This window comes from Chiloscyllium punctatum, chromosome 48 (assembly GCF_047496795.1).
Source record: "Chiloscyllium punctatum isolate Juve2018m chromosome 48, sChiPun1.3, whole genome shotgun sequence".
Classification (NCBI taxonomy): domain Eukaryota; kingdom Metazoa; phylum Chordata; class Chondrichthyes; order Orectolobiformes; family Hemiscylliidae; genus Chiloscyllium; species Chiloscyllium punctatum.
The window spans coordinates 40,224,917-40,247,884 of record NC_092786.1 but is presented as its reverse complement, the minus strand read 5'-3'; the positions used below and the strand labels follow the sequence as shown (position 1 = coordinate 40,247,884).

General features: G+C 39.2%; 1 protein-coding gene across 2 annotated transcripts in view; it reads left to right on the top strand.

Annotated features, from left to right (window-relative positions):
• Positions 1-22,968, top strand: part of adam10a (ADAM metallopeptidase domain 10a) — a 156,673-nt gene that overhangs the window by 30,805 nt on the left and 102,900 nt on the right. For both annotated transcript variants that reach the window (XM_072565017.1, XM_072565016.1), the window contains exon 2: positions 4,491-4,641. In XM_072565017.1, the coding sequence (XP_072421118.1) occupies positions 4,530-4,641 (112 nt within the window). In that variant the 5' untranslated portion in view covers positions 4,491-4,529. The remainder of the gene's footprint in view (positions 1-4,490; positions 4,642-22,968) is intronic.

Below are 22,968 nucleotides of genomic sequence, written 5' to 3'. Positions count from 1 at the left end.
GGAATGTCCTGCCTGTCAATGTAATTAACTCAGCCACATTAGGGACATTTAAACAATCCTTGTATAAGCATATGGATGACAGTGGGATCGTGTTGGGGGGTTGGGCTTAGATTGTTGACAAGTCAGCACGACATAGAGGGTCAAAGGGCCTGTTCTGTGCTGTATTGTTCTATGTTCTGTAAAGGCAGTAAGAGTATACTTTAAAAGGGAAATCAGGAGGCCACAAAAGGGGACATGAGATAGCTTTGGCAAATAGGGTTAAGGGTTTTTACAAATACATTAAGGACAAAAGGGGAACGAGGAAAAGAATAGGACCCCTTCAAGATCAGCAAGGCAGCCTTTGTGTGGAGTCGCAGGAGATGGGGGAGATACCAAACAAGTATTTTGCATCACTGTTTACTGTGGAGAAGGACATGGAATGTAGGGAAATAGATGGTGACATCTTGCAAAATGTCTATATTACAGAGGAGGAAGTACTGGATGTCCTGCAATGCATAAAAGTGCATATATCTCAAGGACCTGTTTAGGTGTACCCCAGGATTTTGGGAAGCTAGAGAAGTGATTTGCTGGGCCTCTGGCTGAGATATTTGTATCATTGATGGTCACAGGTGAGGTGCTGCAAGATGGGAGGTTGACTAACGTGGTGCCACTCTTTTTAAGAAGGGTGATAAGGAAGTGAGCCTGATGTCGGTGATAGGTAAGTTGTTGGAGGGAATCCTGAGGGACAGGATGTACATGTAGTTGGAAAGGCAAGGACTGATTAGGGACAGTCAACGTGGCTTTGGGCTTGGGAAATCGTGTCTGACAAACGTGATTGAGTTTGTTTGCAGAAGTAACCAGAGGATTGATGAGGACAGAGTGGTAAATGTGATCTATGTGGACCTCAGTAAGTTGTTCAACCAAGTTCCCCATGGGAGACTGGTTAGCAAGGTTAGATCTCATGGAATACAGGGAGAATGAGCCATTTGGCTTCAGAACTGGCTTAGAAGTAGAAGATAGGGTGGTGGTAGAGAGTTTTTTAATCAGAGTGGAGGCCTTTGACCAGTGGAGTGCCCCAAGGATCAGTGCTGGGTCCACTACTTTTTTGTCATTTTATATAAATGATTTTGATGTAAATGCAGGAGGTACAGTTAGTAAGGACACCAAAATGGGAGGTGTAGTGGCCATCGAAGAAGGTAACCTTTGATTACAATGTGATCTTGATCAGATGGGCCAATGGATCAAGGAGTGGCAGATAGAGTTTAATTCAGATAAATGCAAGGTGCTACGTTTTGTGAAAGCAAATCTTAGCCGGTCTTATGCACTTAATGGTATGGTCAGAGGGAGTGTTGCTGAACAAAGAGATCTTGGAATGGAGGTTCATAGCTCCTTTTCAAAGTGGAATTAGAGGTAGGTAGGATAGTGAAGAAGGTGTTTTTGTATGTGTTTCTTTATTAGTCAGTGCATCAAGTGTAGGAGTTGGGAGGTCATGTTGCGGCTGTACAAGACATCGGTTAGGCCGCTGGCATATTGTGTGCAATTCTGGTCTACTTATTGGAAAGATATTGTGAACCTTGAAAGGGTTCAGAAAAGATTTACAAGGATACTGGCAGTGTTGGAGGATTTGAGCTTTCGCGAGAGACTGAACAGGCTGGGGCTGTTTTTCCCTGGAGCATCAGAGGCTGAGGGGTGACCTCGTAGAGGTTTACAAAATTATGAGGGGCATGGATAGGATAAATAGGCAAAGTCTTTTCCCTGGAATCGGGGAGTCCAGAATTAGAGGGCATAGGTTTAGGGTGAGAGGGGAAAGATATAAAAGAGACCTAAGGGGCAACTTCTTCACGCCGAGGGTGATACGTGTATGGAATGAGCTGCCAGAGGATGTAGAGGAGGCTGGTACAATTGCAACATTTAAAAGGCATCTGGATGGGTATATGAAAAGGAAGGGTTTGGAGGGATAAGGGCTGTGTGCTGGCAAGTGCGATTAAATTGGGTTGGGATATCAGTTTGGACTGAAGGGTCTGTTTCCATGCTGTGTACGTCTCTATGACTGTGTGACTCTAAATCAGTTCTCGCAGTTTGCCTCCCTAACAAATACCCCACAGGTCTGTTGATATTGAGTATGCAGTCTAAATTTCTGTTGGAGGCAAAAGCACATGTTAGTTGTGGAACAGGATCAGAGAATAATGAACTCTTTTTCTGATTTTTTTAAGGTGGAAAAAATAATAGTTGAAAGGTTTGGATTTTGAAGCGTGCATTTTGAAAGACTGTCTTAATAATGCCCTGATGGAAAATTAGCATAAAGTTGAAATAAACTATGCAACTGCACATGATATGACATATTCCTGATGCTGTGAAACTATGTTGAAATTTTAAACAAATTATTCTATGTTTTTATGCTCTTTTGAGCTTTGGTTTAGTTACATCTTTATTGTAATGCTGTTGAACCTTCTCTTTGGTTTGTGGCTGAAAGTGTCTCTCGTGGTATTGAGAGATTATATTCCTTCACCATATGAGCAGTATGCCTTTGTGGGCATGAAGATTTAAGCTCAACAAGATGGACCAAACTGCCTAATATTGAAAAGCAAGCAAGTTGTTGATCAGTATTATGTTGTACTGTCTCTGTCAGGGTATCATTTGCTCCACAGAAGTAATTGATTTTGTTTTTAATGTCTTAACTATTGATCGTGTCTGCCTGTTCTTGACCATTTGGGAATAGCCTTAATGGATCCAAAGCTGAGCAGCTAGTAATGCATGTGGTTCTGTGTAGTCAATGACTTCTGAACTTTAAGGAGCAGGGATTATAACTCCAAATACTGATGGCTAAAATGAGAAGCCTTGGGGTATAATGATGTACAAATTGAGAAGGTGGGTGGGTGGGGGAGGCTATACTTGGCTCGATCTATTTCAACAGAAGGTTGCCCATACATTGAGAGAAGCTAGATATTGTAGATGAAAATAAATTGGATTTAGTAATCATGTTACCTTCAAAATATTTCCCTGGTTATCAATGCTTTTTCTTGTTTTGGTTTGATAATGTATATCTGGTATGAGCAGGTAGGGCAAGAGTTTAGTTTTGTGAGAGAAGTGAGTGAGCTGAGCATGACTCATAAGACAAGAACTTGCAGTTAACAATGGGGTGTTTGAGGTAATGGTGGAGAAGCATTCATTGTGTAAAGGCATTTAACCATATTGGAAGCATTGAGTATGTAAGGTGAAAAGTATTTGGCATGTGATGCCAGTTAAGGTTAATAACATTGATAACAGCTGATGGCTTAATCTTTACTGTTGATGCTTGCTGATTGTAATGGTCACCTGATCCATGTATGTGTTGCCTTATCTGGATGCTCCTCCTTGTAAAATGACTAAATAATTCATTAAGAAACTGCTATTCTAGAGAAGATGGATCACTCCTGTCTCTGTACACATAGACAATCGTTCTCTCTCTCCCTCCAGAGCCCAAAGTAAAGATGGAGGTCCTAAAACTATATGGTGTCTTTCTTCGACCGAGAGAGGGGAAACTGACAACAGTTTGAGTTCATGTATGCAAGATCCTCTCTCCACTTGTCATTGATGTCATCTCCCTATGCAATCAATAGATATGATATAAATATGTCTCACCCTGTTCTAAGATTCCGATTCTGATGACATGACTAAGTCAGTAGATCATATTGTAGTGATGGTAAAAGCAATGTGATGTGGATATGAGATCTGAAATAAAAACAGAATATGCTGGACAAACCTGGAAGTTGTGAGAGAAACAGAGTTAATGTCATGCATCCAGTATGAGGTCTGAAGAAGAGTTCTGTCAGAATCCAAACATCAACTTTTTTTTTTCTTTCCAGAGATACTGCCAGACCTGCAGAGTTTCTGACCACATTTTGTTTTGTTTAGTAAGTCATATTGGGAACTGCAGTTACTTGCATACTGTCAATCATGCTGTTTTCATTATGTTCAGTATTTTCAAGCAAATAGTTTAGTATTTACATCTTTGGGTAGACTTAAATAGAAATTAGATTTTATAGATTTTGACACTTTTTGGTCTACCTGGATAGAAGTGCCCAACTTGATTGTTAATTTGACAGTGAAGTTAAGTCATCAGGTTTGAATTTTGTGCAATTGGTAATGACCCAGATGCTTATAAATAAATAGGTGCAGTATTCATTATCTGATATGGATTGGCTTGGAAAACAATTGACATGAAGTAGAAATTGCCTTTTTTTTTGTGTGTTTTGGAGCACATTTAAGTGTGCTGCAAATAATTAAATACAACACGAGAAAAGCTGTAATTTGCATGTTCAATTTGGAGGAGCAACTTGAATGGAATGGTTCACAAAACATTTTAGAACAGATTTTTGCATTGGTCTTAATTTTTGGTTTGTTGAATTTCATAAGATATATTAATATAATATTGGGCTTTAGGTTGTTTGGAACTTCTTTTAAGACATAGTGATTATTTTACCTCCTTAGTAGTACATGACTATATTTAATTTTGTTTGTTTGATCTGCAGGGCAGTTGGGAAATCCTTTGAATAAATACATTAGACATTATGAAGGTCTATCGTATGACACAGATGTATTGCATCAGAAACATCAACGTGCCAAGCGATCAATATTGCATGATGACCAATTTGTTCATTTGGATTTCCATGCACATGGCAGGTATGTACTATATATGTTAAAAACTAAAATCCTTTCACCACAAACATGAACGTGATGAATTCCCTACGATTTTGTAACAAGAGGCTGTTGAATATATTTCAAAAACTATAGTGTTCACAGGTATTCTCATGGTTAAATAGACCTGAAAGACATGGAATTTTTATAACATAAGAACTAGGAGCAGGAGTAGGTTATCTGGCCCTTCAAGCCAATCCCACCGTTTAATAAGACCATGCTTGATCTTTTCGTGGCCGTGGCTTCACTTAACTGCCCTCTCATCATCACCCTTAATTCCTTTACTGTTCAAAAAATCATCTATCTTCGCCTTAAAAGCATACAATGAGAGAGCCTCAACTACTTCACTGGGCACAGAATTCCACAGATTTGCAGTCCTCTGGGTGAAGAAGTCTCTTCTGAATTTGGTATGAAATCTCCTTCCCCTAATTTTGAGGCTATGCTCTCTTGACCTAGTTTCATTCACCAGTGGAAACATCCTCTCTATGTCTACATTTGATCTATTCCCTTCATAATCTTATATGTTTCTATTAGATTCCCCCTTTATTCTTCTAAATTCCAATGAACATAATCCCAGTTTACTCGGTCTCTCCCTCATAAGCTAACTCCCTTTACTCTGGAATCAACCCCTCTAATGCCAGCATATCCTTTCTCAAGTAAGAAGACCAAAACTGTGCACACCACTCCAGGTGTGGCTTCACCAGCATCTTATACAGCTGCAACATAACCTTCCTGCTTTTGAACTTGATCCTTTTTGCAGTGAAGGACAGCGTTCCGTTTGCTGCTTTAATTACTTATTGCACCTGCAGAACAGCAACTGTGATTCATGCAAAAGGGTCCCCAGATCCCTCTGCACAGCAATATGCTGCAATATTATACCATTGAAATAATTTTTACTGTTGCTCCTACCAAGATAGATGACTTCACATTTATTAACATTGCACTCCATTTGCCCGCCCTTTTGCCCACTCAGTTAAACCAAGTCCCTGTGCAAAGTTTTGCAGTCCTTTGCACATTTTGCTGTACTACTCATCTTTTGACATCTGCAAACTTTGGCATAGTGCACATGATCCCTAACTTCAAGTTGTCTATATAAGTTGTGAATAATTGTGGTCCCAATTTCTGAGGCACACCACTAGTCTCTGATCGCCAACCAGAAAGGCACTGATTTCTCCCTGCTGTGTGCTTTAGGTGGTGAAATTGAGTGTTGTATTTCTTGAGTTTCACGCTTTTTTTTTTGAAAAAGCCTATTTCAAGCTCATTTATGATGTGATTCTTATCTGATGTGATTTTTGTTTTCTCTGATTCACTCATTTTCAATGCAGCAATCTAGCCACAAAGGTAGATTGAACAAATAGATGCGCAGCAAAATGCTTATGATGGGGTATCCATTATTGGAGACTAACATTGCCTAGGCTTAACCTAATCTTTACATTTGATAATCCACAGAAAGAAAAATGATTTTTGCGAAATGTTAGCTTTGGCACCTCTGAAATTTCTAAGTTGAGGTTGTCACAATGTTTTATATTAATATAAGGTTTCACTGAGGTTTCAGTTCACATTGGCCATGACCATGATTAAGTTTTAGCTGTTGTCTCAGAATTTGATACAACTAAAATAGGACTGTGAAAATATGTTTAATAATGCAAAGTATCAGTTTCTTCTGTGAATACTAGAAGGTTTTTGAAATTTGTTCAGCTGCCTCCTGTAATAATTTGTTACTGGGATCACCTGCCTTTTGAAAGGGTCTGTCAAAAAACATTTTTTGCATTCAGGACTTAGATATTGACATGTAAAATGTAGAGTATCATTTCACACAATCCGCAATCCATATGAAAATAAATCTTGTCACCTGGTTTTTTTGGTCTCGTCTTTGTAAATTTCTAGTTCTGTTTTAACCTAGAGGAATTTCATAATGTTACTCTAACACTATTCCTAGTATTTTGCATGTCTGGTTCAGAAATTGAAGTGAAACAATATTTAAAAACAAAATCTTAATAATGCAGAACTGATCAGTTGTCCTTTAATTTATATCTTGTGAAGTTCCTTTACAAAGTTTTCAGTACCTTGTCTTCTGGAAGTGTACTTGCTTATGTTTTTTCTTCAAGAATATCAGAATTATTCTTGACCACTTGACTATGACAACATGAAACCTATGTATAATGAGCAACACGAACGTGTTATTATGGTGTTGGTCAAACAAACATTAGAGAATTTAAACATCTTTCCCCCTGTCACTTCTGTTGATACTCTTTTTTTTTTAGAAAAGTCCTATTGTATCTCGTTTTTTTTTATTTGAAGTTTTGAGACTAGAGCAAATCAGTCATGATTGTACTTCCTTGCATTAAATTGCATGATTTTATCTAACTATCTGCGTTATCTGTGCATTTTATTTTGAAGGTACTTCGATTTCTGTATTGGTTGGGGCTAACATATCTTGTAGAACCAAGTGGTGAAATCACATACATGTGATTCTTCAGTTTTTCTTACAGACCTTTGTCCTTAGAACGCTGAATTCACTTGCACTAATCTCGTGAATAGTTAAACAGAATCTAGATGTTTTCCAAAAATGACCAAGGCGAGCTATGTGTTGACCATTTGCAGGTGAACATGTAAACATGGGATTAATTGGATTTTTGAATTTCAGGTACATTTTCCATCCTTAAATCTTGTTTAAAAAAAAGTCATCATTTATTTATAGTTGAAATGGTTTTATTTCAATTAATTAGCTAAATTGCTTCTGTGTGCCGTCCGTAGAGTTTGAAAGCTGCTTATTGTGTGGCCCAAAATAAATGTTGCTGTTATTTTAAGCAAGGGATTAGATCCACACAACACTGCTATTTGAAAGTGCTCAAATAGCTCCATGCATATAAATGCCAAGAATATTGAAATGGCCTTGTCGTTTGAGTCTGGTTAGTGATAACTGTCAAGCAAGTTCACCCCATGAGTTTTTTTTTAAAACCCTAATTTTAGATCTGGGGGCTGATCGAAGTTGAGTTTTTTTTTTACTTTTCTCTTAAGATGGGAAGCACAGTTAACAAATAGTTAGAATTACGATTGGTCAGTATGACAGAAGTATTCTCAGGCTGGAGGCAATCATGTCATGATGACAGTTCCCAAAGTCACTGGCTAAACATGGATAGTTATTACTTATCATGTGATGAGGTCAACAATTGTAGGGACTGAATGTTACTGAAAGCTCCACGTTGCTTGTCCATGCATTTTGTCCAAGTTAAACCAACATGCTGGCTTAGATGATTTTGTCTCAGTGGATTACATTGGCTTGCCTGCCAGCATTTTAGAAATCATGGTCTCCATTACTCATGGCAAAAGGGTCTTCCCCAGATGGAACAAGTATTCACCTAAATATTGTGTCATAAAGTCAAACTGATCAGAAAAAGATGCCAATTCTGCTTGGGAAATGCTTCACCGATTAATGAATTGAAAGGAATATTTAGTGGGAACCCCGCATTTAAATTGGTCACGGTTGATCAGTTAATGACTGTCATCCTGGAGAACAACATGGATATTTCTTTTATGATGTAGCAGACTTTTATCATTTTGTCATTTTAAGCCCAAACAGCTCAAGAAAAAATGTATTTGCGATGCATCTGTCATAACCTCTGAATACCACAGTGCTTTTTTTTGGTCATGATCTACTTGTACTCTCATTTTTTCATAAAGCAAGCTCCAACAGATTGCTAGTCATTTCCACAAAGCTATGTTTGAGATATGCTAATTGAAGGATAAATATTGATCATAAGTGGATCATTCCATGGCTTCATTTTAAAGTAATACAATGGAATTTTTTTATTATCTGGTTGTGCATGTAAATGTGGTCTTGGTTTAGCACTTCATACAAAAGGCAATACGTTTACAAGACTGCACACTTAGTTCTGTACTGGTGCCTCAGTCAAGACTTTTGCACATCAGTCTCTGGCCTGGAAATTGATGGGAGTGAACTCCTATTGTCAAGTGTCTTGCTTATAAATGTATGAGTTTGGGTACATTTGACCAAATTTCTTTTTCTCTGGATATGTATCCATAATGCACACTTAGCCATGATTCAACACAAATTTGGCTCACTGTGCTGGTGGGGTATATCGGCATATCTACCTTTTTGTCAATCACTTGTTTTCTACTCTGTCTGCCGCACTTCATCTTTCATTAATTAAAGTAATCAATTTTTATACCTCAGTTGTCATTTTTTTTTCTAATTTGACAATGTATTTCTCCTCTCAGTCTGTTGCACTCTTGTCCTATATTTGAGTTTTACTTTTTCATAGTTTGCATAAACCAAATTGATTGAGCTATTTCAACAACTTTTAGAACACCTGCATTCAATTATAAGGAAAGGCTTCTTGTCATTCCTACATTTGCTTACCCTTTGCCTTTTGAATGCTTTATGACTAGGATTATTTGGTTCTCAGTAGCCTTAGCTAAGGAATGCATGTGTTTCGCACTGTTGTATCATAGGTTTTTCCCTAGAAATAATGCCTCCAGTGCTGCCAATTTAGAATACACCGTTTACCTGCACATGAATGCAATCTGCCTCTGTTGCCATGCTTAGTTTATTTTAATACTACAGATTTTTAAAAATTGTTTTTAAATCTTGAGATTTATTTGGCTTTTTGTCTTCTGGCTCCATCAAGGCTTAATCCTCTGCCTTTTAAGTTAATACTGCTGCTTAATTTATATCACAGTTCCTCAAACCCAGTTTATGTAACTTTTTGTATGTCATCCTGCTGCACTTGTTCCAACGTGACTCAGTGCTTCAGGCTGTCTCTGATGTGTTAGTTGATGTTTGTATAATGGTCTTTCTAGAGTCAGTCACTTTTTGTTGGCAAAATCTTGAAGTACACTTCAAGCTGAATAAAGTTTGCTTCTGCAAAGGTCAGGAACTTACCCTGTCTCAAAATATAATATCAGTAGTGACGGTATGAGTGCTTATTTTTCCCTGTATTGCTGTGGATTATTCTTTCTTTTGGAAACATTGCAGAAATATTTTCAGTGTAACAGTTGATATGGAGAATGAGTTGAAGTTGTCACAGCTGTTTACTTAAAAGTTCATGGAAAGAGACAAATAGTGCTTTAATTGTTAACAGTAGTTGGAAATTAGTTATTTGGTTTACTGTAGCCTTCTCTCAAACTAATGCTTAATTTTTCTTTTGATTTTTTTCTATGATTTTTGGAATCTACAAATATTTATAATTGTGTGAACAGAATAGGAGTTGTATGTGGGCTAAATTCTGTTCTCCGTAATTGGTTTCCAAAGTTGACTTGAAGGGATGGAGTTGAATCTGTTCATAGTGATTTGCACTCCTTGTTGATGGCAGTTGTGAACATGGATTTGCTTTGTGCCAGTTCAATCTGATGTGCAGATTTTACCAAGTATGCCCTTATGCTGAAAAGGAATTCCAAATAATAGACCTCCACAAATTTGGGAGACTACCCTGAAGTTTTCTCAGATGTACTTGGAGGAAATGGTCAAGTGCCTGATTGTGCTTAAATGTAGTAACCTGAATTCAGCTGAGGCTGGAGTTTGGTTTCCTTTCTGCTCTCTGCTTGTTGAAACTGGACAAAGAGGTAGAAATATTTGTTTTTTAATCTCTTGCCCTGTGTGTTTGTCTTATTGCACAAGATAGGATGACTTAGATATTGTAAGTGGGCAAAAACAATGATTGCAGATGCTGGAAACCAGATTCTGGATTAGTGGTGCTGGAAGAGCACAGCAGTTCAGGCAGCATCCGAGGAGATTTGACTGCTCCTTGGATGCTGCCTGAACTGCTGTGCTCTTCCAGCACCACTAATCCAGAATATTGTAAGTAGACTTCCAGGTTATCTATTGTTGAAGCAGTATTTGGAGGAATTAGCCAGCTAGACTAATGATTAACTGCTGCACTACATAGGACAGTGATACTTCTAACTGGTAGTCAAACTTACAAATGAGTAACCTGTCAGGGGGTTCAGAGGCTGGGAATTCTGTGGCAAGTAACTCAACTTGACGTTCCACTATCTACAGACACAAAGCATATTTGAATGATGTACGTTTGCTGGCTTAGTGCAACTTGGACAGCACCAGGCTTGATACCATTCAGGAGAAAGCAGCCAACTTGATCAGTCCCCCACTTATTGACTCTACCTCAAGCATCTAGTGTATCATGTCGAGAGATTGGATTGGGCAATCTTGAAGATTAATCTTGCCACAGCATCTTCAAAGCCATGTCATCTATCATAGAATGATGAGGACAACAGAAAATTGGAAACACTTGGAAATTCCGTCCCAAGCTCCACACCATCCTGACTTGGAGCTATATCACTATTCACTTAGTTATTGCTGGGTTAAGAACCTGTAACATGGTCCCTCAAGAGAGAATTCAAGTACTGACACTGCATGATTGCAGCAGTTCATATAGGTGGTTCACCAACATCACATGAAAAATATCCATCGATGAACCTTGTTTTGCCAGTGATGCTCATATCCAGCAAACCAACTAAATAAAACCTGTTTCTTGACCAACTAATAAATCAATTGTGTTTAACAGTTAGGCTTTGTATATTTGAGTACATAAAGATTAGTGGTTTAGAAATGACTTCAGTGATCATGTCAGCTGGTGTGTGTGTCTTGGAGGACAACTTCCAAGTGGTCATGTTCCTCTGCTCCTCCTGTTGTTGCTGTTCAATGCAGTACTCTCCATGGATTTCAAGGTACTGTGGAAGCAACATTGACAAGGTTGTTCTGCTTATATTAATATTACATTAAAGCAATGAATGCTTGCACTTCAGCATTCAGTGCCTATGCTAACTGCATGGCGTTGAGCTCTTGTTCTTTTCCTAGTGTGTTTCCTCTGAATTGCTTTGGGAAGAGTCTTAAGACTTGATTTCGTAAAATAGTCCATGAGTGAAATTCAAGTTAGATTATAATTTCTACCCATGCTACAAATGAATGCAGAAATTTCAGGAAATGTTTAATAAGGGTGATATATGTATTATAAGAGAAACATAATCAGATAATCTGAAGTATAAAACATTTCAAAATGATGTAAAATGGTGGGAGAGTTGAGTTGCATTTTAACTACATGTTTAAAATTGATAGGTTATTTTAGAATTGGGATTTCACCTGAATCAATGGGGTGATAATCACTTGTATTTGTACACCACCTTTTTCATTTGAAATGTTAGCAGAAAATTAGTTTATATTCAGACAAAGAAATGCCCAGCAGCGTGATTGAAAATGTTTGTTTTTCAGTAATACTTTGAAGTAGAGCAAAGTAGAGAATTAGACATGTAAGAAAGTAATTCTAGAGCATTGGGCCTCGAAGGCTTAAGGCATATTTGTGAGTTGTGCAATTTAAGGGTGAACGTGCAAAAAACGTTGGTAACAGGAATTGAGAGTACGGTGAGGCGTAGACTTAAAGGCTTTGAAGAGGTTATAGAAACAGGGAGAGTGAAGCTAAGTCACCAAGGAATTGAAATTGTTGTCTACTAAGCCTGACTCCTCAAAACATTTTTTAAGCAGGTCACCAAGACGGTGACTTTGCTATTTGTTTCAGGTAAGTGTATAGTAGATATTCCCGGAGTGCATTAGCTGGTCAGACTACCAAGTTTTAAACGGTGTTTATCTACACAATTACATAATAAAACATCTACCGAAAGTAGAATACCCGCATAACTAACTTAGCTCATCTAAACCCAACCGGCTATCTCGACTTAATGATTCTGTTGCAAAATACTTGGAACAGTCCCATTAAACAAACCCATTAGCACCAAGAGTAAAATTGACAAAAAAGCTGAGAGATCACAAAATCAGAAGGGCAGAAGAGGGGGAAGAGTGTTCAGTTTCAACTGTGACCCTGACTCAATTAACCCCAAACTGAACTGACCTGACCTGCCCAGCTAGAGAGCTGGCCACGCATCCTTGAATATACCTTTTTATTAAAAAAAGAATACTTGAAAGCTTTCTGCCTGAAGCATTATCTGGTTAGGTATGAACAAAAGAGCCCCAATGAACCAGTCAGACTTCAGACATGATGGAACCTTTGGTCGTTTAGAACCTCTCTGAAAAACATCAAGAAATGACCAGTTTTGTGACAAAACAAATACTGATGTTTTCAATTGAGCGTGATGTGGTATCAAAATAATGTAAGTCATTTAAGACCACTGATGTTAGGTGAATGGAACTTTGTGCTGGTGGAATGCAGACAAAATGTTCAGCAATTCCATAGCAATCCACCATTAGATTGATAAACTGCATGAAAGACGTCACTTTTTCTCTTCAAGCACTGATATTTCAAACCTTTCCAAATGAGACTGTTACTTAAATTGAAGCTGTGATGTGCTCTTGGATTTCACTCTGTGAAGAAGCGGAATAATGCTACAGCAGTGTACACCATTTTGAATGTTGTGATTGTCAAGGTATGACCATTTTACCCTGTTTTCATGCCTCAAATCTCAGTCTCTGTAATAAATCGTGAATGGCTTTAAGAATGCTTGTGTGGCTATGCAGCGGAAGACTAGTTAATTAAGCAATATGTGCTGATCCAAACCTGGAGTAATCTGTCAATGGGACTTTAAGTACAAGTTTGTTTTTGCTAAGTCTGGGTAAATACTGCATTACCACAGCGAACTTAATACAGTTTTTTTCACGATAGCAAAATATTTCTGTAAATATTTTTTAATGCCATGCAATGTTGTGCTTAACTTTTATGAAATTATAATAAAACAAAGTCAAAGTTATTTCACCCACGGACCAATTTTCAATGGAAAAGGAGCTGTTTTTTGGATTCACTCATGGACTTGGAGACCAATATTAGATATATTTCTTGTCGTTTTAGCTTTCGGTTTAAAATTTACAAAATTACACTCTTGAATAGTTTGCAAACTTGAGTCATCAAAATGCTGAGTCTCCATATTAGACCATTCACTTATTTTATTTCCCAAGTGACTGAATGCAAATTGGTACAATTACTTGAATATGGTAATGCTTGAAAAAGTTGATTGTCAGTGTCCCGGGAAATTTAAGATGCATGAACCAGGCTCTTAAAAACTGCAAATGATGTAATATGTCCATGTTGTAATCTGTCTCAAAAATTTAATGACTATTTACAAAACTAAATCTCTTATTGAGTATGAATCATTCTTGGAATCTTTTGGAAACTTGCCTTAATGCATGTATATTTCAGCAAATGTTAAACTTTAGACCAACTTAGAAGAAGATTTCAAGCTACTTGAAACAAAATCTCTTTTGTCTTGGTCAAAGTTGAATAAGAGGGACAAGCTAGTGATTGTCAGAATTTTCCAACCAAGTGTTTTTCGACTTCATCGCTAAAGGAGGTAAAGAGCAAATGATTAAACTGCCCTGACTTCCTCAAATCAGTCTGGTTGACCTCAACACTGAGATAAGCCTTTGAGAACAGGGTGAGGCAGTTGAGCCACTTGAACCTGTTCTTCCATTTGTGACTAATCTGCAAACTAATGTCATGTAACCTGCCTTTAGTGCTTTCGGATAACATCACTATTAATAGTTGGTTTAAAATGAGCAACTGATACAGTATCGTATACTGATTGCAGGAGAGAGTTCACTTACATGTGGAAATGAAGAATGTTAGCCAATTTTACTAAGGTCTAGTTTTAAATCTTAGAATGTGTCCCCTTGTCATAGTTCTCTCCTCGACAAACATTATAAGTAGTTTCTCTATCTATACCATGTTTCACTTCAAAGTCTTAAACTTTGATCAAGTCACCCCTTAACCATTATACCAGGGTTTCATTATGTCACTTCCCACGCAACTAGAGTCTGAAAATTGCCAGGCTTGTGTAATAAACCAGGATTCAGTCCATGCTGACAACTGTTGCTTTGCTGAAATAAGGCTGATGCGATCACCTGCAGGTGGAATGCTGCCTGCTCTTGCAGAGATAAGAGTTCTGGTTGCTGCTTCCATCCAGCAAGGTGGCAGCATGAGCCCTTAAACTGTTCTCTCCCATTTCATTGTTCTTTGTGAAGCCACGGTCATTTTGATGGCTGACTTGATCGAAAACTGGGAACTGTAACTCATTGTGCCTCTCAGTTAATTGCCTGAATTTCCTCAACTGCCATCCAAGTAACACCATGTTAGTCCCTCTCCCTGCTCTGAAGGGAACTATTACATGTATCAACACAGCAGCTACCACCTGGCACTGGGCACAAATGTAGAAGCTTTATTTGAGAAGAGTATGAACATTTCAGGACATGAGCTTCTTTTAAGGGACATTGTCCCGAGAGGGATGGTCAATGCAAATTGTTGTGTATAGTCAACCTAATTGTTGTGGCAGTGACTCATTTTGACTGGAACAAGACAGACAATATGAAATAAACAATACTGTCTAAAGTGGCTGCGGGGGAGGGAGTGACCGGGATGTATTTATGCATAAACTATTGAGGATTGCAAGACAATTTGAGAGCACAGTTATAAAGCATCTAGCATTTTAGGCTTTCTCAAATAAGGGCGCAGAATACAAAAGCAAGGAAGTAAGCAAGTTTTGTTCCAGTATATCAACACTGTTTTAACCTTAACTGGAGTATGACAATCCGTTCTGGGCACCACATTTTAATAAGGATATGGAGACGTTTGAAATTTTTAAGAGCCTAAGAAAATACTGATTATTCCAAGCATGAGATGATTCAGTTAGGCTTGTAGATTGCAGAGGTTGGAATTGTTTACTTTGGAGCAAAAAAAAATTTTATTGGAGTTTTTGACAGGTATACAAAATTTGAGTCTAGCAAATTTGAGAAATTTTGGTGTTGGGATGTCATTGGCTGAACATGTACGAGTCAAAAACATTCAGAATATTAGAGCAGTATTTTGATATTGCCTTGTGTTGACATTAGCCTCCAGGGCTGTGGGTCAGAAATAGAAAATGGGATTTGTGTTGACAGATCCTTTGTTGATTGGCATGCACACAATGGGCTGAATGGCCATCACTATGCTGTAAACATCCAAATCTACTTAGGATAAACTTAATAAATTCTGTGAAGATTGTATCTGGAAGGGTTCTTTATCAAATCAGGACGAGTTAACTGTACATAATTTTCATTATCCTGTGTCTTATAATTAGAGCTGGAGACTCCAATCCTAAGATTTAGTCATTTCAAGTCACTGGATATAATAAGCAATACTTGTACAATTTATGATTTACACATGACATTGCTTCAACATGCTTGTTTATAGCCATAGTTGAAGTAGTTTCCAATCCTGTTCGAAACTATATGATCGAATAGCATCCACACAGTTGAGCACAAGTTCTACGTTACTTTTAGCATTCCATATTAAGTGATTCCAGTTATCCTGGATTAAAATACCCTAATGAACTACTGCTTAATTTTATTTCAAAACCAAATCTTCATGTGAACACAATGAGTTTTTTAATCTTGTGATTTTCACTTAATTTTAAAAAAAAAGCTGAGTTACAGTCAACTCTAGTTTGGCCATGTTTTTTTTAGATTGCGTTTAATCTGAAGAGCCAAATGGGAGTACAAGTCAGCTCGTTCTCAGGCCATGGTGAATTGTGCCTGAGCAACAACAGTATAAGAAAATCCATCAACTATTCAGCTCATTCAAGACAGCTTTTCAGTATTCTAACTCAGCTTACCATTTATTTGTCCAGCATGTCCTTGCATTTATTTCAGGAGTTGTAAATTCATTTGAGTGGTCAACTTTGAGTATTTTCATGTGAAGTAGTGTAGTTCTGCTGGAATGTACTTAACTCTGGATTTATCTGAATCTCTATAATGTACCTCCAGAGTACCCCAATAAAGGACTCCCTGTCATACTCACACTCCCTCATATTCTCTCACCCACCACACACACACGCAATCCCCACCCTCCCCACCTCTGCACACGCGCGTGCACACACCCATAAAATCTTTTTTTTTCACTATTCTGAAGCTACCATATTTCTCATCTTCACAACTCAACCATTTAGCACTTACTCGCCTTTGCTGCAGTCCTCCTCCTCATGCGCACTTCGTTTGAGGTGTAGTAATAGTTGCACATAGTTTTATAACTACTATTTGGCTCGTGCATCAAAAAAATTGGCATTTGGTATTATTTACTGTTTGACCTTGTATTTCAAAAGGGTTATTATTCATCTCTTTCTGCAACAATGAATTGAAATCATCTGTTGGGGCCAATTTCTAATCTCCTTGCAATCATTCTGTTTTCCTTGGTATATTTGTGTCTCACTTTTCATATCTGATTGAAAACTGGAGCCTTTGAATTGATTAAGGTTAAATTGGGAACATTGGTATTGTTTCCTTGCATGCATTGAAGGTATTTTGAGTAAATTTATCCTCTGATCAGCTCAAAGCCTTGCCATCAATCTTGACATGTATCTGTTATATAACTTATCCATACAAAAATGACTGGCAAAATATAGGCATATTTAAGTATGTGCTTGGTGGTGCAGAGCTTGAGCATTGCTGAAAACTTCATGCCTTTCCGAAGTTCTCAACTTGCACTCGTGAGGACAACTGCAAATATCCAGTTTAAGGGCAAGTCATGCTGGTTGAGAATAGTGTTCATTGGTTGGTAAATGAACAATGTGCGAGGCTGTGGAGAATTTTTCATACGTGCATGCAATGTGCTTGTTTCAAATCATCAAAATAGGTCACAACCAAGTCAGTGGTTCATTTTAAGAAATAAATCTTCAACCTGCCTTGTTTAAAATTTAAGAAAAACTTTTCATCACTTACTGGTGCATTCCCTGTGATGGCATCACTGCAAATGTGACCGCATTTGTCAGCCAATCAGTCAGCAGTCTTCTCATACAGTATACATATTGGTTTCCCTCGTGAATTGATACTCTTATGAATTGTCCTGCTGAGTGCAAGACTGGTGTATTTTATACCGCAAAATGAAGTTCACATTTTGGAATAAAACTGTATGAAACCCTTGATATTCCAACGATATAAGTAAAAAATGTGATGAGGTCCTGAAAACAGATTTCGGGGAGCTAGGAGAAAAGTTAAAAAGGAGGACCTCAAAGATAGTGATCTTGGGATTACTACCAGTGCCACATGCTCGCCAGTTTAGAAATAAAAGAATAGGTGGGATGAACATATGGCTTGAGGGATGGTGTGGGAGGGAGGGATTCAGATTTGTTGGATATTAGGACAGGTTCTGGGGAAGGTGCGACTATTACAAATTGGACAGTCTACACCTGGAGTCATCGAGATGTACAGCATGGAAACAGATCCTTCAATCCAACCCGTCCATGCCGACCTGATATCCCAACCCAATCTAGTCCCACCTGCCAGCACCCGGCCCGTATTCCTTCAAATCCTTCCTATTCATATACCCATCCAACTGCCTCTTAAATGTTGCAATTGTATCAGCCTCCACCACTTCCTCTGGCAGCTCATTCCATACACGTACCACCCTCTGTGTGGAAAAAGTTGCCCCTTCGGCCACTTTTTATATCTTTCCCCTCTCACCCTCAACCTATGCCCTCTAGTTCTGGACTCAACGACCCCAGGGAAAAGACTTTGCCCATTTACCTTATCCATGCTCCTCATAATTTTGTAAACCTCTATGAGGTCACCCCTCAGCCTCAGCTCCAGAGAAAACAACCCCAGCCTGTTCAGCCTCTCCTATGGCTCAAATCCTCCAACCCTGGCAACATCCTTGTAAATCTTTGCTGAATCCCTTCAAGTTTGACAACATCTTTCCGATAGGAAGGAGACTAGAATTGCACGCAATATTCCAACAGTGGCCTAATCAATGTCCTGTACAGCCGCAACATGACCTCCCAACTCCTGTACTCCATACTCTGACCAATAAATGAAAGCATACCAAACGCCGCCTTCACTATCCTATCGACCTGCGACTCCACTTTCAAGGAGCTATGAACATGCACTCCAAGGTCTCTTTGTTTAGCAACACTCCCTAGGACCTTACTATTAAGTGCATGCATCCTGCTAAGATATTCTTTTCCAAAATGCAGCACCTCACGTTTATCCGAATTAAACTCCATCTGCCACTTCTCAGCCCATTGGCCCATCTGGTCCAGATCCTGTTGTAATCTGAGGTTATCTTCTTCGCTGTTCACTACACCTCCAATTTCGGTGTCATCTGCAAACTTATTAACTGTATCTCTTATGCTCAGATCCAAATCATTTATATAAATAACCAAAAGTCGAGGACCCAACACTGATCCTTGTGGCACTCCACTGGTCACAGGCCTCCAGTCTGAAAAACAACCCTCCACCACCACCACCCTCTGTCTTCTACCTTTTTGAGCCAGTTCTGTATCCAAATGGCTAGTACTCTCTGTATTCCATAAGATCTAACCTTGCTAATCAATTAATCAGTCTCCCATAGGGATCCTTGTTGAACACCTCACTGAAGTCCATACACCTCACATCTACTGCTCTGCCCTCCTCAGTCTTCTTTGTTCCTTCTTCAAAAAGCTCTATCAAGTTTGTGAGATAGGATTTCCCATGCACAAAGCCATGTTGACTATCCCTAGTCAGTCCTTGCTTTTCCAAATACATGTACATCCTGGCCCTCAAGATTCCCACCATCGATGTCAAGCTCACTAGCCAATTGTTCCCTGGCTTGTCCTTACCACCCTTAAATAGTGGCCCCACATTAGCCAACCTCCAGTCTTCTGGTACCTCTCCTGTGACTATCGATGATATAAATATCTCAGCAAGAGACCCAGCAATCACTTCTCTAGCTTCCCACAGAGTTCTAGTGTACACCTGATCAGGTCCTGGGGATTTGTCCACCTTTAACCATTTCAAGACATCCAACACTTCCTCCTCTGTAATGTGGGCATTTTGCAAAGTGTCACCATCTCGTTCCCTACAGTCTAGATCTTCCATATCCTTTTTCACAGTAAATACTGATGCAAAATACTCATTTAGTATCTCCCCATTTTCTGCGGCTCCACACAAAGGTCTCCTTGCTGATCTGTGAGGGGCACTATTCTCTTCCTAGTTACTCTTTTGTCCTTAATATATTTGTAAAAAACCCTTTGGATTTTCCTTAATTCTAATTGCCAAAGCTATTTCATGTCCCCTGTTTGCCCTCCTGATTTTCCCTCTTAAGTGTACTCCTACTTCCTTTACACTCTTCTAAGGATTCACTTGATCTATCCTGTGTATACCTGATGTATGCTTCCTTCCTTCCTTTTTCTTAACCAACCCCTCAATTTCTTTAGTCATCCAGCATTCCCTATACCTACCAGCCTTCCCTTTCACCTTGACAGGAATATACTCTCTCTGGATTCTTGTTATCTCATTTCTGAAGGCTTCCCATTTTCCAGCCGTCCCTTTACCTGCGAACATCTGCCCCCAGTCACCTTTTGAAAGTTCTTGCCTAATACCCTCAAAATTGGTCTTTCTCCAATTTAGAACTTCAACGTTTAGATCTGGTCTATCCTTTTCCATCACTATTTTAAAACGAATAGAATTATGGTCGCTGGCCCCAAACTGCTCTCCCACTGACACCTCAGTCACCTGCCCTGCCTTATTTCCCAAGAGTAGGTCAAGTTTTGTACCTTCTCTAGTAGGTACATCCACATACTGAATCAGAAAATGTTTCGGTACAAACTTAAGAAATTCCTCTCCATGTAAACCCTGAACACTATGGCAGTTCCAGTCTGTTTAGAAAGTTAAAATCCCCGACCATAATCACTGTATTATTCTTACAGAGAGCTGAGATCTTCTTACAAATTTTTTTCTCAATTTCCCTCTGACTATTAGGAGGTCTATCATACAATCCAAAGAAGGTGATCATCCCTTTCTTACTTATCAATTCCACTCAAATAACTTCCCTGGATGTATTTCCAGGAATATCCTCCCTCAGCACAGCTGTAATGCTATCCTTTCGCAAAAATACCAACCGCCTCCTTTTTCTTTCCTTCCTGTAGCATTTGTATCCTGGAACATTTAAGCTGTCCTGACCTGCCCATCCCTGAGTCATGTTTCTGTAATTGCTATGATATCCCAGTCCCATGTTCCTAACCATGCCCTGAGTTAATCTGCCTTCCCTGTTAGGGCCCTTGAACTGAAATAAATGCAGTTTAATTTATTAGTCCTACCTGGTCCCTGCCTGCCCTGACTATTTGTTTTGACTTGCTTCTTCTGTTCTCAACTGTACCAGTCTTCTCCCTAGCCCTCCCCCTCCCGCCCCCCGCCTTAGTAGTTTAAAGCCCCCTGAGCAGCTCCAGTAAATTTTCCCTGCCAGTATATTAGTCCTCTTCCAATTTAGATGCAATCCGTCCTTCTTGTACAGGTCACTTTTACCCCAAAGAGATTCCAGTGATCCAAAAATATGAATTCTTCTCTCATGCACCAGCTCCTCAGCCATGCATTCACCTGCTCTATCCTCCTATTCCTGCCCTCACTAGCTCGTAGCACTGGGAGTAATCTAGATATTACTACTCTCGAGGACCTCCTTTTTAAATTCCGGCCTAACTCTCTGTAATCTCCCTTCAGAATCTCAACCTTTTCCCTTCCAGTGTTGTTGGCTCCAATGTGGACAATGACCTCTTGCTGGCCTCTCTCCCCCGTGAGAACATTCTGCACCCTCTGAGACATCCTTGATCCTGGCAACAGGGAAGCAATACACCGTTCTGCTGCTTTGCTGCTGGCCACAGAAACGTCTGTCTGTACCTCTGACGAGAGAATCCCCTAACACAATTGATCTCTTGGAACCTGACATACCCCTCGTTGCATTAGAGACAGTCTCAATGCCAGAAACTTGGCTGTTCGTGTTACGTTACCCTAAGAATGCATCCTCCTCCTACATTTTCCAAAACAGCATACTTGTTTGAAATGGGCATAACCTCAAAAGACTCCTGCACTAGCTGCCTACCTCTCTTACCTTTTCCTCGAGTTAACCCATCTATGTGACTGCATCTCAGACTTTCCCCCTTCCTGTAACTGCCATCCATCACATACTGTTCGTTGTTGCAAATTCCTCAATGTTTCTAACTGTCACACCAACCGATCCATTCGATCTAAGAAGATTCGCAACCTACAGCATTTATGGCAGATATAATCTGCTGTAATTCTTAAACTCTCTTTTAAACTCCCACATCTGACAAGAATCGCATATCACACGACTAAAGGTCATTTATTTTTTTTGCTCCTTCACAATCTACAGACCCAGAAAATAAGTCCTATTCCTCTACAAACACTGGCCCAGGTTAAATTAATGGTTATGAATTATATTTTAAGTTTAATCAAGATACATATCTCCAAAAACACATATAGCCAAGAAAGAACCCACACTACTCACTACTGCAGCCTTTCTGTAGGTCACACTTAAAACAATAGTACACTTATCTGCTTCTGTGCTGTGAACTTCACCCAACAGTTCCTGCAAGATCAGTTGTGAATTTCGCTGTTAGTTAATTTTCCCAGCTGCACTCCGATGTCCAACGATCCATGAATTCAAAGGCAGTGTCAGTTTCTTTCTCTTTCCTGCACTGACCTACCATTTGTTTCCTTTTGTCTGTTCTTCTCCCTTTTTAAAACTGCTGTTGTTTTGACTTTTTTTTTCCAAAGTTCGAACTGAACCAGACTGGAACTAATGTCCTTGCTGGAGTTTTTGCTACTGCTGTTGAGAAGGTTTAAATAATGTGGCAGGGGGCTGGGAACTAGATGAGAAGACAAGTAGACAGCAAGGTGGAAACTGGAGACTGTAAGAATCATGAAGTTAGCATTACCAAGGGGAAGAGAAGGCAGAGAGCATATGAACACAAAAGAACTGGTGGCCTCAAGTGCATATACTTTAAATGCAAGGAGTATAGTGGGTAAGACAGATGAACTTCGGGCTTAGATTGGTGCCTGGGAGTATAACGTTATTGCAATCACAGAGACTTGGTTGAAGGAAGGGCATGAACTAAATGTTCCAGGATATAGACACTTCAGACAGGACGAGGAGGGAAGTAAAAGGGGAGGAGATGTTGCATTGCTGGTCAGGAATGATATCATGGCTATGCTAAAGGAGGACACTATAGAGGGCTTGAGTAGTGAGGCATTATGGGTATGGTTGAGAAATTACAAGGGTGCAGTTACATTACTGGGGCTGTATTACAGGCATCCCAACAGTGACTGAGTTAGAAGAACAAATAGGTAAACAGATTATGGAAAGATGTAGAGGCAACAGGGTGGTGGTGATGGGAGATTTTAATTTTCCCAAGATTGACTGGGATACACTTGGTGTCAGAGGTCTGGATAGGGCAGAATTTGTAAGCAGCGTCCAGGAGAGTTTTCTAGAGCAATATGTCAGTAGTTTGAGGGAAGGGGCTATATTACACCTG